General features: G+C 43.2%; 1 protein-coding gene and 1 long non-coding RNA gene across 4 annotated transcripts in view; one reads left to right on the forward strand and one right to left on the reverse strand.

Annotated features, from left to right (window-relative positions):
- The window catches only part of LOC126293363 (uncharacterized), a 1,719,051-nt gene that overhangs the window by 1,533,316 nt on the left and 169,114 nt on the right, over positions 1-16,621 (reverse strand). The gene's annotated exons all lie outside the window — the stretch shown is intronic.
- Positions 1-16,621, forward strand: part of LOC126293360 (uncharacterized) — a 305,549-nt gene that overhangs the window by 240,078 nt on the left and 48,850 nt on the right. Inside the window, exon 6 of one of the 3 annotated variants that reach the window (XM_049986566.1) lies at positions 13,632-13,680. The exons of the other annotated variants lie outside the window; for them this stretch is intronic. Coding sequence (XP_049842523.1) covers positions 13,632-13,680 — 49 coding nt within the window. The remainder of the gene's footprint in view (positions 1-13,631; positions 13,681-16,621) is intronic. 3 annotated transcript variants of the gene reach the window in all.

The raw sequence follows: 16,621 nt of genomic DNA on the forward strand, positions 1-16,621 counted from the left end.
AAGACAGAAAAGGTAATAAGTTAATGGTACAAAAAATTCCCTCCGCCAGACACAATCAGGTGGCTTTCGTAGTATTGATGTAAAATGTTCAAATGTGTGTGAAATCTTATGGGACTTAGCTGCTAAGGTCATCAGTCCCTAAGCTTACACACTACTTAACCTAAATTATCCCAAGGACAAACACACACACCCATGCCCGAGGGAGGACTGGAACCTCCGCCGCGACCAGCCGCACAGTCTACGACTGCAGCGCCTAAGACCGCGCGGCTAATATTGATGTGGATGATGTAGATGTGCGAGGGGTGTTCAGTAAGTACCGTAACATTTCTCTTCTGAAAGCAGGTTGGTTGTATTCAGGATTCCAATACACCATATCACGGCCCTCTTTTTGCCAACATGATTTCCGTTCAATGCGACGACCTTACGCCACCTTGCTGAGACCCCTTACACCACCGCACGATACGGGAGCCAAGGCCTTGCAGAATCAATCGTCTCCGCATCATCCACGTAAGGTTTGCGCGATCTTGGTGCGGTGATGGCAGGCGCCTCCCCCAAAGCTTTTGGACCGATCCTCCGTTACAGACGCCATTTGGAAGGCTACGGGTAGCGCCGCCACCTATCGGAACTGCGTGAAACTATAGGGGCAAAAGCGAGAGTATTCCAAGATGTCCCACAAATTGCGCCCTTCTCCAACCCAAACTGGCCGAGAAAAATAGTGTTGCGTTACGCATTGAACGCGTCGTAGACGAAAACAAAAAGTGCGTGCCGTTAGTTCACGGTGGCTATTAACTGAATAATATTGTGTGTGTATAATTTTTCTTCAGTCAACAGCAGAATGCGCTTATCTCCCAACAAGCATGTACCACATTCCAAATCTATGGCCATGAGCGAGTGGATTAAATCGGCAAGTTCTCATTTCAGATACATTTGTGCTAAGAGTACAGTATTTGATACTGAAGTCAGAGGCTGCTCCTAACCACATATCCGCAGTTATCTCGCAAACGGCTCTGTTTTTGGATCCTTGTATATACTGGAAAGTTTTAATTTTCTATTATCGTACACTTCCACCTGTGTTTGAAATCACTATAAATTATGATACACCCTGTAACATCGGTGCTGTGATTGGCTGGTAAAAGCCATCCGAGCAGGTCCCGTGATGGATTAGGGCTTATATCTTTGTGAATCTGTATTTTGTACTCGGTGACTTCCGATTTAAATTTGCATCCTACGAAACTATGCAGTGTAAATGCAGCACTTTGCTAAAGACTTCTAAAAAAATGTGTCGTTTTTGTTACGATTGGTAGTGAAAAAGTGTCGGGCAATGTGACGTCCGTGTATCGTAACGTTTCCTATAGGGATCCCGCGTGTAGAAAGTAGCTTTCATACTTACACACTACCTTAGCGAGCGCTTCTTCGCCCGCGTAGAATGTGAGGTATGCACTCATTTTTTTCTTTTCCTTTAATGAAATTTTTATGCTATTCACAAAATGCAGTACCTAAACTTTTCCCGCGAATTAAGGTCATGGCCTTTCCCGTACGTACTTTTGAGCAAAAAGCGATTCTGGTAGCTAGAGTCCAAGTTTTTCGTTATCACGCGTTTTTGTGCTCTTGTTATGGTATTTCCGTAGAATCTTTCAAGCCCCAACACATATTTACTTATGTCAAAAAATGGTTCAAATGGCTCTGAGCTCTATGGGATTTAACATCTGAGGTCATCAGAGCCATAGAACTTAGAGCAATGTCCCGATTGACTGACCCACTCACCAACTGACTCGTCAAAAAAAAAAAAAAAAAAGGTTCAAATGGCTCTGAGCACTATGGGACTCAACTGCTGTGGTCATTAGTCCCCTAGAACTTAAAACTACTTAAACCAAACTAACCTAAGGACATCACACACACCAATGCCCGAGTCAGGATTCGAACCTACTTATGTCCAACCGAGAACTCAAATATCAGTTTTCATAGATTTAACTTTAACGTTTTTCTAATATAAAAAACGAAACGTTCCTGACAACTTTTCATACCGTATTTCAGGCCCTTAGAGATTGAATTTCTAAAGCCAGTAAAACACGTATTTTTTTCTAACAGTAATGCCAACTAAAAATTTTCGTCGATTTAGCCTTGAAAATGCTATCGTAATGAAAGAATTTCATAAAACTTTTCATCCCTTACTTCATTCGCTTAGGGGGATGAATATCCAAAAACATTGAACTACGTATTTTCTTTTCATATCCGCCAAGTCAGACGTTCATAGATGCAGCTTTAGAAAGTACTTTAGTAGTTCTTTAATGATGATTCGTTTTCGAAAAACTTTCACGCACTATTTCACCCACTTATTTGTAGAATTTTTTAAATTCTGCAACTCGATTTTTTTCTTATTTCTGACACAGAAACCGAATACCAATTTCTTAGGACTAGCTTCAAAACTGCCTCAGTGAAGACATATTTTCGAAAAGTTTCTCATCCCAGATTTCACTTCTTTTGCGGTGAAATTCCGAAGATTCCCTTCTTAAACGGCGCCTACAGTATCTTACCAAAACCCATTCCAAATTTCAAGCTTCTGTCCTGTTAGTGGTTTGGGCTGAGCAATGACGAGTCATGCCGGCAGCGGTGGTCTCGTGGTTCTAGGCGCGCAGTCCGGAATCGTGCGACTGCTACGGTCGCAGGTTCGAATCCTGCCTCGGGCATGGATGTGTGTGATGTCCTTAGGTTAGTTTGGTTTAAGTAGTTTTAAGTTCTAGGGGACTAATGACCACAGAAGTTGAGTCCCATAGTGCTCAGAGCCATTTGAACCATTTTTTTTGACGAGTCAGTTGGTGAGTGGGTCAGTCAATCGGGACATTGCCTCTTCTATATTGCGATACAGACAACGCACGACTCCCTTCCTGCCGTGTTAAGATTAAAAACCAACGTCTAAGTCACATGACGCTAGGCATAAAGCTGAGTTTCGGTCAGTAGTTGCTGTGGCGGCCTGGAACCACCTTTTCTTTTTCCTCATTTAAACTATTTGGTGAATGAAGTGTTCAATTTAACTATTCAACAACTTGTTTCATTACCATCGCATAGGTAGTAGTGCAGTTAACCTAATATCTCCAAAATGCCGAATATTAATGCGACTATTGTTTTTTTTACCTTTTGGTAATTCCTGTTTTTGTCGCACTGTGTTATTCAGTTCACCGTGCACGATGGAGTAGAAAACAAATTATCAGTTTTCAGGAAGCTTTTTTCATGATTCCTCAGCAGTACATGTGAGATGTTTTATTTTGCTTTTATAAAATATGACATCCATTTTACCCATAACGGCCAGCTTCTACATAAAATAAGCGTTTATTCTCATAAATTTTGCTGAATTCCTTACAGATTTCGAAACAATTTGAAGATAAAAAGCACAGGACACCAGAAAACAGGTAAAACTCTTGCAGTGAGCTAGACATTAACAATTAACAATCTGCCACCTCAAAACCTTAGTCATTCATCGAGACCTCATCTGGTTGACGTCAGCAGCATAGTGTTCGTGGCCAACGATAAATACATATCAAAGCTCTGTCGCGAAATCTTTGATAGTGTGACAGAGAAGCTTTTAGCAATGATCTTTGAAGCAAGTTAGAACAAGATATTAACTTTGATCAGAGTTCGCCATTTATTCCTATCAATTCGCTATGACGAAGTATACTTGGTGCGTGGCTACCACCACTGTGATGATTCCCGTCTATGAAGAATACGAAGTTTTTCATAACACGCTAACTACAAAAAGCATAAGAAACTGTTGGAATCTTCAAGGAAATAGCTGCAGTAGAAGCTGCATTCAAGTGCCTGGCCTGTGGATGGCGTTAAGCTCACATATAAACAAAAAAGACGTGAAAGAGAGGGAGATATGAAAAGCGAAGAGTAAAGTATACGTAAGTGAAATAAATGTATTTATTTGTACCGTAAATAACATGACAACCTTCATGAATTCCTTCTTAGGTTATTTACATAACTGTTCACATATTTCAGGAATAGTACGTAAAATGGTACACTGAGGGACTCGTGTACTGCATTTTAAGTGGAACAGCTTTCGCCTGTTGCTAAAAGGTTTTACCTTACGATGGCACGATACTTTAGAGTTATTCATGATTTACGTAATGGAACACTGAACCAGTTACGTATTTTTTTTTCGCGGTTTTCATGATGCTTTGCGAGAATTTGTCATTACCAAGTACAAATATTTACATAATTATTTTATGTGGTGTTTGGAAAATCTGAGAAGAGGTATCTTTCTGATTGCAGTAAATTATAAAAACACAACTGCAGGGCAAAATAGCCAGAACAACACACTTACGAACACTAAATAAAATACCTATAAAATATATCCTCTTGATGATGAGAATGAATTCTCGAAACGTGGCACAGTAAGGATGAAAAAATACTTCACTATCCCAGCGTTTCATCATTTAAACAGTGACTGAGACAGTTGCAGGCTTTGCAGAAACATTAAGTGTGATGAATGAAATTACGAAATAGTATTACTTAAATGAGTATCACGTGTGCAAATGTACCGCTATGATGAGGGCAAACTCAGATGTTTGTTTCCTAGTTATCAAATAATGTTAGTTGTTCTTTTATGTTCATGCACTGTTGATTACAAAGCAAATTCTGGTGAATTCTCGCCATCCGCGGTTTCACCTACAACCGTCTCCATTTCTGTCTCTTTTCAAGCAGCGCGCATTCTACCAACATATTGTGCTCTACGGTTTCTATTCCCAAACAACTACGTAATAGCTCCAGTGAAGTAGTACGGTCAAGGAAGTTTGAGGTAATCTTGGAGAGAGATCTTTTACGATGTAATACGGGCCTCAGACTTCTCGCGTTCGTGTCGGTTGCCAGTAACACTACATTGTTGACGTGCGGGCTTGCGAACAGGTCTGTATTTATTGTCAGCCACGATTTCAGTGTAGCGCCGTCTCGATCGGTCGCTGTCATCTGCGGTTTAAGCCTCGATACGGCGCTTTCCCGACACCGCCCAGTCGAGACGCGAGCGCTCTGGCCGCGTTCCAGCCTGGAGCCCGACAAGAAGGGCGCGGGCGGCAGACCGTGGCCGCTATGACGTCACGGCTCCGGGCCGGGAAGCCAAGCTATTGGCGGGAGGTTCCAGCGTCTGGCGGCGTCAAGACTGTGTACGTGCCAAGACGAGAACGGCGGTCGGAGGGAGGTCGGGTTTGGCGGGGGGGGGGGGGGGTTAAGGAGACGCGAGGAGGAGTAATCACAAGGAGGGCCCTCTCTCCCTCCCGGTTGCTCACACACACACACACACACACACACACACACACAACTACTTGACGCCTGGCGCGGCGCGTGTCTAATTTAGACTTCATTTAAGCTTGGAGGTCAGCCAGCCACTTGCCGGACTTCCACCAGCCGGTCAATAATAATTAAGGACGGCCAATTCTGTTCGGCGCTGCCTCTTGGAGAGCGCGTCTGGGGGACGGGTCTCGTCTCGAGATGTCGACAAGTAGCTCCTCTCCCTCCCACAAGGTTCCATCTTTGGAGTCCTTACTTTTAATTTTTCGAAATTTGTCTACGTAACATTCACTGCTGGCCATTAAAATTGCTACACCAAGAACAAATGCAGGTGATAAACGGGTATTCATTGGACAAATATATTATACTAGAACTGACATGTGATTACATTTTCACGCAATTTGGGCGCACAGATCCTGAGCAATCACTACCTAGAACAGCCAGCTCTGGCCATAATAACGGCCATTACACGCCTGGGCATTGAGTCAAACAAAGCATGGATGGCGTGTACAGCTTCAACACGATACCACAGTTCATCAAGAGTAGGGACTGGCGTATTGTTACCAGCCAGTTGTTCGGCCACCATTGACCAGACTTTTTCAATTGGTGAGAGACTTAGAGAATGTGCTGGCCAGGGCAGCAGTCGAACATTTTCTGTATCCAGAAAGGCCCGTACATGACCTGCAACATGCGGTCATGTATTATCCTGGTGGAATGTAGGGTTTCGCAGGGATCGAATAAAGGGTAGAGCCACGGGTCGTAAGACATCTGAAATGTAACGTCCACTGTTCAAGTGCCGCCGATGTGAACAAGAGGTGACCGAGACGTGTAACCAATGGCACCCCATACCATCACGCTGGGTGACAGGCCAGTATGGCGATGACGAATACACGCTTCCAATGTGCGTTCACCACGATGTCGCCAAACAGGGATCCGACCATCATGATGCTGTAAAACAGAACCTGCATTCATCCGAAAAAAATGACGTTTTGCCATTCGTGCACCCAGGTTCGTTGCTGAGTACACCATCGCAGGCGCTCCTGTCTCTGATGCAGCGTCAAGGGTAACCGCAGCCGTGGTCTCTTAGACAACAACAATCTGCACGAACAGTTCGACGACGTTTGCAGCAGCATGGACTATCAGCTAGGAGACCATGGCTGCGGTTAACCTTGAAGCCGCATCACAGACAGGAGCGCCTGCGATGGTGTACTCATCGACAAATCTGAGTGCACGAATGGCAAAACGTCATTTTTTCGGATAGATCCAGGTTCTTTTTACAGCATCATGATGGTCGCATCCGTGTTTGGCGACATCGCGGTGAACGCTCATTGGAAGCGCGTATTCGTCATCGCTGTACAGGCGTATCTCCCGGGGTGGTGGTATGGGGTGCTTTTCGTTACACGTCTACGTCACTTCTTGTTCGCATTGACGGCACTTTGAACAGTTGACGTTATATTTCAAATTTGTTACTACCCGTGGCTCTACCCTTCATTCGATCCCTGCGAAAGCCTGCATTTCAGCAGGATACTGTAGGACCGCATGTTGCAGGTCCTTTACGTGCCTTTCTGGATACAGAAAATGTTCGACTGCTGCCCTGACCAGCACATTCTCCAGATCACTCACAAACTGAAAACGTCTGGTCAATGGTGGCCGAGCAACTGGCTCGTCACAATACACCAGTCACTAATCTTGATGAACCGTGGTATCGTGTTGAAGCTGCATGGGTAGCTGCACCTGTACACGCCATGCAAGCTCTGTTTGGCTCAATGGCCAGGCGTATCAAGGCCGCTATTACACAAACCTTCGCTGGCCACCGAACTCCCCAGACATGAAAATTATTGACCTTATCTGGGATGCCTTGCAACGTGCTGTTCAGAAGAGATCTCCACACCCTCGTGCTCTTACATATTTATGGACAGCTCTTCAAGATTCCTGGTGTCAGTTTCCTCCAACACATTAGTCGAGGTGCAGCACTTCCGCGTGCTCGCGGGGACCCTACACGATGTTCGGCAGATGTACCAGTTTCTTTATCTTTTCAGTGTATATAGGCTATTGCGTCTGCAGTCGCCATTATGAGATGTTCATGTTTCCCTTCACAAGCTGTCCGAGGGCGTACTCTTATGATGTGTTTTATAGTTTGGATGTCACCACATTGGTAGAAATTTTTCGATTTCTTGCCCCATTTAGGCAGGAAATAGGCACCTCTACCATGCTGCTGGGTCCGTATTCCGTTCAGAGTTGACCCGGTTATACGTGGTAACTCAAAACCCGGAGGATTTTGGGTAATTTTTGGAATTTCGTTACTCTGCTCTGTGGTCCATTGTTGGATCCAGGATTTAGTGAAGCTAAATTTTTCCTCTTTGGCTGTAATTGCCGTTATGATAGCGGGCTTTCTGGATCAAAGGCAGCTATGGGCGACGTATTCAATGTCCTGATGTATTTGTAGGTTATCGTTGTTCTAGATCTTGTTGTAAGTTAATGTTTACAGTGTGAAGGACCAATACGAATTTAAACACTTTTCCGACACGACACGCCAAGGAATTATGCCTCAAAACACACTTTCTTTAGAGTACTTACATTTTATGTTCATCCCATCTTCAGATATTTACATTTATTACACGCGTCGTGAACACTGTTTGTTTAGTTATGACGTTTCGTAACTGCTGTCTTAAAAACTTCTGATGCAAAATACTGCATCGACGTTAGAAAAGGAACAGAGTTTACGACGTGTAAATAAATGTAAACAGATGAGGATGGGTTGCGAATATAGGCAACCGTCAGCTGTATAAATAACGACAGTGAAAATTTGTGCCGGACTGAGACTCGAAACCGGATTTCCCGCGTATCGCGAGCGGTCGCCATACAATTAGGCTATCCGAGCTCGTTTCACAGCCAGATCCAGACTTCCCCATGTCGTCTACAACCTCCTCTCGTACATCCGTTATGTACAGTGCTGTGCAGGAGGGACATTTTAAATTCAAAGTCGCTTGTCCGGTTTCGGGGGCTAAATACGACATTGCCGTGTCTGTGTCGTTCAGGAGTACGGTGCAAAATTCCTTCGGACGTTCTTGCATGCTGTTACAACTTCTGCACAAAAGCGCACAGAAAGCGTATCGAGGAGGCAGCACAACGGATGACCGGAACTGCCAAAGAGAGCCACAGGATCATCACGGCAATGGAGGAGGTGGAGGAGGACATGCTATTGGATCTGGAAAGATTTCTGTTTGGTCCAGGGATCACTAACTAGATACGTTCAACTTAAATACAAAAAAAATAAACCCAAAAATTTAAGCGCGTTTTTCTCGAAATGTATTTTTCAGATTGGCACGAAACGTAACTTGAGAATGCTGCATACGGTTTTGATGGGAATCTGATGTCGGAATTATAAATTGAATTCTCTGTCAGCGTATGTGATCGTTTTGTGATACCTTGAAAAGCAGCGTTGACAGAAGTGGCACTTGGACGTCTCCTAGGAATCACGTCCGCGATTTCCATCTGAAAAATCCTAGAAAAGATAGAGCATCCTAATAACCATGTCAGTCGGTTAGAGGGACGGAGCATTTTAGTGTACCGACAACAAACTCGTATAAGGATGACATTTTAGCCATGATATCTCACAAAGCCTGTCCAAATAGCTGAGAGGTCATAGTAGATAACTTTCATCTTGAGGACCCAGGTCCGATTCGCAGTGCTGCCACGGATGTTTCCTTTGCTGGGAGACTGAATAAGTGTCCATTCTGCTTTGTGAGGCTAAATGAGGGGCTATTTCAATGGGAAGTGGCAATCGGAGGCCAGAAAAGCCGACAACGTCCGGGAGATCGGTGTGCTGATCCCACAGGAATTCCACACCGCATCCAAATAAGGCCTATGGCCGAGAACGACATGGCGGTTGGACTGCCTCTTTTGAGCCGTATATGGCCAGAGTGGTAAAACGTTTTCTTTCATAAATCACACAGGCATGGAAATATGGAATATCAGTTCCGTTGTGCTCTCTTGGTCTTCAGTCCGAAGACTGGTTTGATGCAGCTGTCCATGCTACCCTATCCTGTGCGAGCATCTTCATCTCCAAGCAATTACTACAATGTAAATCATTCTAAATCTGCGTATGGTATTCGTCTATTGGTCTACCTCTACGATTTTTGCCATCCAGCACACTTCCCTCCATCCCTTGATGTATCGGAATGTGTCCTATCGACCGATGCCTTATTCGCCTCGTGTTGTGGCACAAATCTCTTCTCTCTCCAACTGCATCCAGTACATCCTGATTAGCCACTCGATCTAGTCATCGAATATTCAGAGTTCTACTGTAACACCTCATTTCAAGACCTTCTACTCTCTTATTGTCTGAGCTCCTCATCGACCACATTTCTCTTTGATACACGGTTACACTCCAAATACTTTCAGAAAAGGCTTCCTAACTCTTAAATCTATACTCAATGTTAAAAATTGCCCCCTTTTTAAAACCCTTTTATTGGCGTTCCAGTCTGCATTTTATATCCTCTCTGCTTCGAACATCATCAGTTATTTTACTGCCCAAATAGTAAAACTCACCTACTACTTTAAGTGTCTCGCTTCCTAAACTAATTCCCTCAGCATGACCTCATTTAATTCCGCTACATTCTATCATCCTTGTTTTGCTTTTGTTGACATTCATCTTGTATCCTCCTTTAGAGACACTGTCCATTCCGCTGAACTGCCCTTGCAAGTCTTTTGCTGTCTCTGACAGATTACAGTGCCATCGGCAAACCTCAAAGTTTTTACTTGTGCTTCCTGAGCTTTAATACCTGCTCCTCACTTTTTTTGTTTCCGTTGCTGCTTACTCAGTGTACGGATTGAATAACATTGGGGGTAGATTACAATTTTGTCTCATTTCTGTCTTCATCGCAGCTTCCCTTTGATACCCCTAGCCTTTTGTAACTGCCGTCTGGTTACTGCACAAGTTATAAATAACCTTTCGCCCCCTCTACATTACGCATTCAGGAGGACGACGGTTCAATCTCGCGCCCGGCCATCCTGATTTAGGTTTTCCGTGATTTCCCTAAATCGCTCCAGGCAAATGCTGGGATGGTTACTTTGAAAGATCACGGCCGACTTCCTTCCCTAATCCGACGAGACTGATGACCTCGCTGTCAGGTCTCCTCCCTCAAAACAACCCAACCCAACCATCATTACCTCTGCTACCTTGAGACTTTAAAAGTGATTACTTCAGTCAATTAGAAGCTTTCTCTTAGTCTACAAACGTTATAAACGTAGATTTGGCTTTCCTATATCTATCCCCGATGTCGGCTTTTACAAGTTTTTCCGTTCTTCTGTAAAGAATTCGTGTCAGTATTTTGCACAAATACCACTTTTTAAGCTGTTAGTTCGGTAATATTCACTTGTCAACACGTGCTTGTTAGTGTACAGAAAAGGTGTTTATGTTGTCACCAGAAGAAGAAAAAAAAGAAAGGATGTAAGACTGGTCCAGTAATGGAACCGTGATGAACACCGCAAGCCACTGTTCACCAGCTACGTGTCAAGGCGCAAGTGCTGGCATTCGTTGTACAGTAGACTCACTCTGGGTAGGAGTGAACGTCGGCAGCGGGAGACCTTGGGGGGCGGACTTCACGCCCCGTTAGGTCGCTCGGCGCCGAGAAAAAGTCCGGCCCCAGCAGACAGGCGCGTCTCGCCAGGGGACAGCAAAAAGAAAAGCGCTGCGCCGTCTGTGGGAACGCCACTCCGTGGTCTGCCGCACTCTCCTGCCACGACCTCGGGCCGTCTGCGAGCCTTCTGCGTCATCGGCACTCCCACACCCCTCCACTTTTTTCCTTAAGAGCAATAGTCACCTCCAGCTCCGATTGTTTATACAATCCAAGTATAATATCCTATGTATAATACAACTTCAGACTTCGAAACGAGTTAAGATAAGGTGGGGCTGAATGGATCATTTCAACGTTTTGAGTGGCAAAGTGGTAGTACTTATTTGACGATGCACGTTGGAACTGTAATAGTGAAGAAATCATAGTTATAAATTTTGTGTGATAAAGGTACATTGCTCCGAGACCAATTCTTCTTCACTCCAATTAGAAAAATTTTACATTTTAAAAGAACGAAAAAATTAAATCTTTGTGAGGCTGAAACTTCCTGGCAGATCAAAACTGTGTGCCTGACCGAGACTCGAACTCGGGACCTTTGCCTTTCGCTGGCAAGTCCTCTACCAACTGAGCTACCCAAGCACGACTCACGCCCCGTCGCACGAGAGCTTCTGTAAAATTTGGAAAGTAGGAGACGAGATACTGACAGAAGTAAAGCTGTGAGGACGGGGCGTGAGTCGTGCTTGGGTAGCTCAGTTGGTAGAGCACTTGCCCGCGAAATGCAAAGATCCCGAGTTCGAGTCTCGGTCTGGCACACAGCTTTAATATGCCACTAAGTTTCATATCAGCACACACTCCGCTGCAGAGTGAAAATCTAATTCTGCAATTTGTGAGGCAGTTTGAATCTTAATTGGTGCCACGTGCAAACTATCCTACAATTACGCGAAAAATGGCAGTTACAATTTTTAACAGTTCCACTAGTTGTTTCATGCATTTCTCCACAGCAGATTTGCTTTCGACCAGCAGCTGCTACTCTTTGCACTCATCAACCCTGATCGTCACGGATCTAGCGTCGTAATATCTGGTGTTGCAGAAACCACAATGAACGTTTTCTTTCTCCGAAACAACTTTAGACAACGATGAAAATGAATCCACTTCTGGATTATGAACATATCTATTGAACATCGAGCGCATTTTTCTAACCCTTGATTTTTTTTCTTTGGGAATTTTCAAAATGCAGTTCTCTCTTCCCTGTCGCCTAATCTGTGATGTCACCGCCAGACACCACACTTGCTAGGTGGTAGCCTTTAAATCGGCCGCGGTCCGTTAGTATACGTCGGACTCGCGTGTCGCCACTATCAGTGATTGCAGACCGAGCGCTGCCACACGGCAGGTCTACAGAGACTTCCTAGCAAGTGTTGTGTCTGGCGGTGACACCACATAATCTTTTTCTGTTCTGTTCATTTTTGGAAAGCAGTGCCGGCTAACAGATAGAGAAGCGACGACACTTTCTTAAACGACAACGCTCGGTACATGTGGCGCAAGATACTTGTGACACATCTGTTCAGTCGATGGGGCTCGGACATGCTGCACCATCCATCACACTTCACGGACTTCAGAACTGTTCCGGCAATAGACTGCTTGACTCCAACTATCAACACAACTTGCGCTGGTAAGGATATCCCACAATTTCCACACCGCTGGCAATGGGTTGTCCACAGTGCTAAGGACAGTAAAACTTAGTAACTCGTATCTGCTTCGTATAAACTGTGATTAAACAGTTCCACTATCACAGTTCCAGCGCCCATACTGTCGTTACAAAATAGACGACAAACGAACGCAACTTGACAGCATGTATGAAAAGGATCTTGATTTAATATTCTATAGCTCTGCATCCCACAAAGTGCAGTGGGTAGAGTTTGGTATCAGAGTACTCAAATCCGAGAGTTCTATTGTCGGTTCACGCGTATTTCTTCATTTTCTAATTGAAGAGTGCGTGTTACGGTGTGTGACTTCATATTCATCATATAGCGGTTTTGGCACGTCTTTTGCAAAACACGATCAAGTGTTTGTATTAAACACAGAAAAGAGATTACAGTCGTTTTTTATCCCTCCACTTTTAAAGTTGTATTTTTCCTTCTCCTCAACACACTACATCTCCTCCATGCTTTCAGCTTCATTGTCAAAGTTGCTTCCCTTTTCTTCAGCTGTACCTCTTCCCTCTAAGTAAACAAAACAATGACCACTCTTACTAAACATAGTATATGAACTTTTATATCCTCTGTAAATCGCAGCTTAGATTTCAGAAGCGTTGCTCAACTAAGAATGCTCGTACATATTTACTCACCACATTTAACAAGCACTAAGTAACAATATAGTACATGTAGGTACTCTGAAGTCATTGGAGTGGTGGCTCACAATGTTCTCCTAGACAGATGAAGTTTTATGCAACTAATAGTATAGACAATCAATGTGTACTGTCATATCAAACCTAAAGAGCTCTGAATGTTGTACTTTGTAAGGCAACGAATGTCGGTTGACTGGGGAGACATCACTTACGGTGTTCCTCAAGGCTGACTCTTAGGTCCTCTATTGTTTATCATTTATGTGAATCACCTTCCTTCTAATTTGATACAAGCATCAGAATTAGTTCGTTTTACTGTGGAACTAGTATAGTAATCAGTCCATACATAGATTCAGCAACAGATGAAATGTTAAATACCGTTCTTGAAAGTATTATTGACTGGGTTTCTGCAGATGCCTCCATTTTAAATTCAGAAAAGCGCGGAATATTCATTTCTGCACATCTATGGGTACTACACAAATGGTAAGTGTAACAGATGGTTTTTACACAATGTAAGTGATTAGTGCTCAGTTACACAACTCTCAACACTTGTCACGACCTCACAAACTGTAGCATCATAACCAGATAATTCGTAATAATGTAATACTGTGTATTTTATTTATTTCTTGTGTTTAATATTCTACAGCGCTTAAAATGTAATTGACAATGGTAAAAGACAATTTTGGTTCCCAGCATTCTGTGCAAGTGGATTGTATTTTTGCTACTTCATTGTTAATCGAAGGTGGTCCAGTAAGACGAAAAAAAAATCAATAAAATGTAAACAGTTTATTTGTTATTCAACCTTAAATATGGAATTGTTTTACCAAGAAGTAACTCAAGAATCCATAAATAACACAAGACAAGAAAATAATAATTAAGATATATATTTAAAAATTTTTAGGTTTCCATATTGATGAGAATTTAAACTGGGGAAAAAATCTTTTCTAACGCCTAAATCAACTTAGTTCAGCCACATGTGCACTTTGAATTATTGCAAAGCTTGGGGATAAACAGATGAGGAAGTTGATGTATTTTGGTTATTTACATTCAATTATGTCGTATGGAATAATGAGTAGCTCATCTTTAAGCAAGAAACTTCTAATTACACCATCGATTGCCTTGTAGACAGCTATTTAAGGAGTTATGCATTTTGGCTACTGCTTCACAGTATATGAGAAGTTTTGTTGCAAGAAATCCACTTGAGTTCATAAGGTAAAATGACGTCCACAATTTCAATACCAGAAGACGACATGGCATTCATTACTAAAAAAGTGGACAGTGTTGCCACTAAAATTTCTGCTTGTATCATATATATATGACACAATATCTGACAGACAATGAAGTTAAATTCAAAATAATCTGAAAAAATGTCTCCTTGAAAACCATTTCTATTCAGTAGAAAAAATTTGTAGTACAAGGTGGTGACTAGATACTGCTAATTCATGTCCATATAAAAATATCTTTTAAATTGGTCACCATGGATCCATATTTACACACGAATATCTAATGAGAATGTAAAATAACTCGCTCAAAAGCCTTACTATTAATCGTATAAGTGTTCATGAACATGAAACTAACTATACTGTGCTGATGGTTACTATCCAAAACCAGTTGTGATATTAAATAAGATTTGGACAACTGTGAGTCATGAATTTATTAAAGTAGGGATGTGTGTTCAGTTCGCGCTGTTTGTTTCAAAAGCAACGCTGGTGTTTTAAATGTATATTGCACATTTTTTTCTAGATTTTCTGTCAGGTGAGTCAGTTTGCCCTGCGCAGCATAGCGATCGGCCTGTGTCTCTTTGTACCCTGACGGCCCTCATTCCAAAGCCGACGCAGAGATACGCCAATCTTGCGCTGTGGCGGCAGTTCCAGCACCCACCCACACTCACGTCTAACCACCTCCACTGGCAGGACACAGAGTCATTGCTAAAGATACTATGACAATTTAAGTAGCAGTGTCCACCACCGTAGAGACACAATGGATACCATCATTGCGTGATAACAATGGTGATGTGACTGACGGCAGTGCCACTAAGCAGAGTTGCTAGACAATGATTTCCGGAGTTAACATTCCAGAATTCGAATCAAGCACAGCTGTCTAAATCAGTAACTTAGAAGTAGCTAACATCGGTGTAGCGGCGCAACTCAACCACGTGACAAAGCGAAGACGTCCGTTCCAGACTGTATACCAGTCAGGACCCTTACAGAGTGTATTAACATAATAGATTAATATTTAGCTACCATATACACAGCAATTCTGCCAATGTTGATGGTTCCATGAGTCAGTCATCTACAGTATCTGCCCACACAGTGACAGTTAAGCGATTCTCGTTCCTCAATTTGTTGCTCGAGGATTTGCATATGCCCACATGTTTTTCTTTTGCTAAATTCCTATGTAAAGACGGCCTACACCACCTACTACTACAAATTACTCGTCAGGAGTAAAATTGCCCATTTCTCAACAAGACTGAATTCCGGAGATGCAATTACAGTAAGTTTCCTTCTAGTTTTGACCAGTACTACATGGTGTAGGAGTATGTGATACTTTCCACTGGGACCCATGCGTTTGTGAAGATACTCCGCTTTCACGAATCTGACTTGCAAGTTACGATGTGGTACGGTTCAGACGCCTTTCAGAAACCTATAAAACTGGAATCAACCTATTCACTTGCGTCTATTGTTCAAAACATTTCACGTAGGAATGTGTTAAGCTGTATTTCAGCTGAGTGGCTTTCTTTCAGAAAAGCTAGTTTTCCTCCGGGAATGTTAAAATATTCAAGCTTAGAACCTAGGATTATGCATCAGAGGAACGTCAGCTTTTGTAATCTGTAATTATGTGCATCATATGTTCTTCACTTTGACCTGCGCTCTTTTACGGTCATGCGGAACTACTCGCTGTCCAAGGGATAGTCGTGAAATCTGGGGGAACGGAAGGAGCTAATTCTGCAGCGTATTCAAAGTATGAGAGGCCTCTGTAAGTAATGCAACACATTTTTCTTCAGAAAGCAGGGTGGTCACGATTCCAGCACACCATATTATACTCCACAGTTTTGACAGCAAAACGCTGTTTTCGGACACAATCTGCGGTTAGGGCGACGGTCTCACACCACCTTGGTGGAAAGGGCTGTATGCCTGCATGGCACCACTCTACTGGCCGACGTTGGAACCAACTTCTTGCTGCATCGGTAACCTACCCCTCAGCCACGTGCCATCTTTCACCGAAGTGCATCCTTCATTGGGCCAAATGGATAGAAGTTGGAAGGTGCGACATCCAGGCTGTAGGTGGGATGAGGAAGAACAATCCAATCAAGTCTTGAGAGGTGGATCAGTAACCTACCCATCAGCCACATGCTTATTTGTGAGTCAGTGCATCCGTCGAACACTCGTGCGTCAGTATTTTCGTGAGTGAATACATTTGTAAA

Source organism: Schistocerca gregaria, chromosome 10, assembly GCF_023897955.1.
Source record: "Schistocerca gregaria isolate iqSchGreg1 chromosome 10, iqSchGreg1.2, whole genome shotgun sequence".
Classification (NCBI taxonomy): domain Eukaryota; kingdom Metazoa; phylum Arthropoda; class Insecta; order Orthoptera; family Acrididae; genus Schistocerca; species Schistocerca gregaria.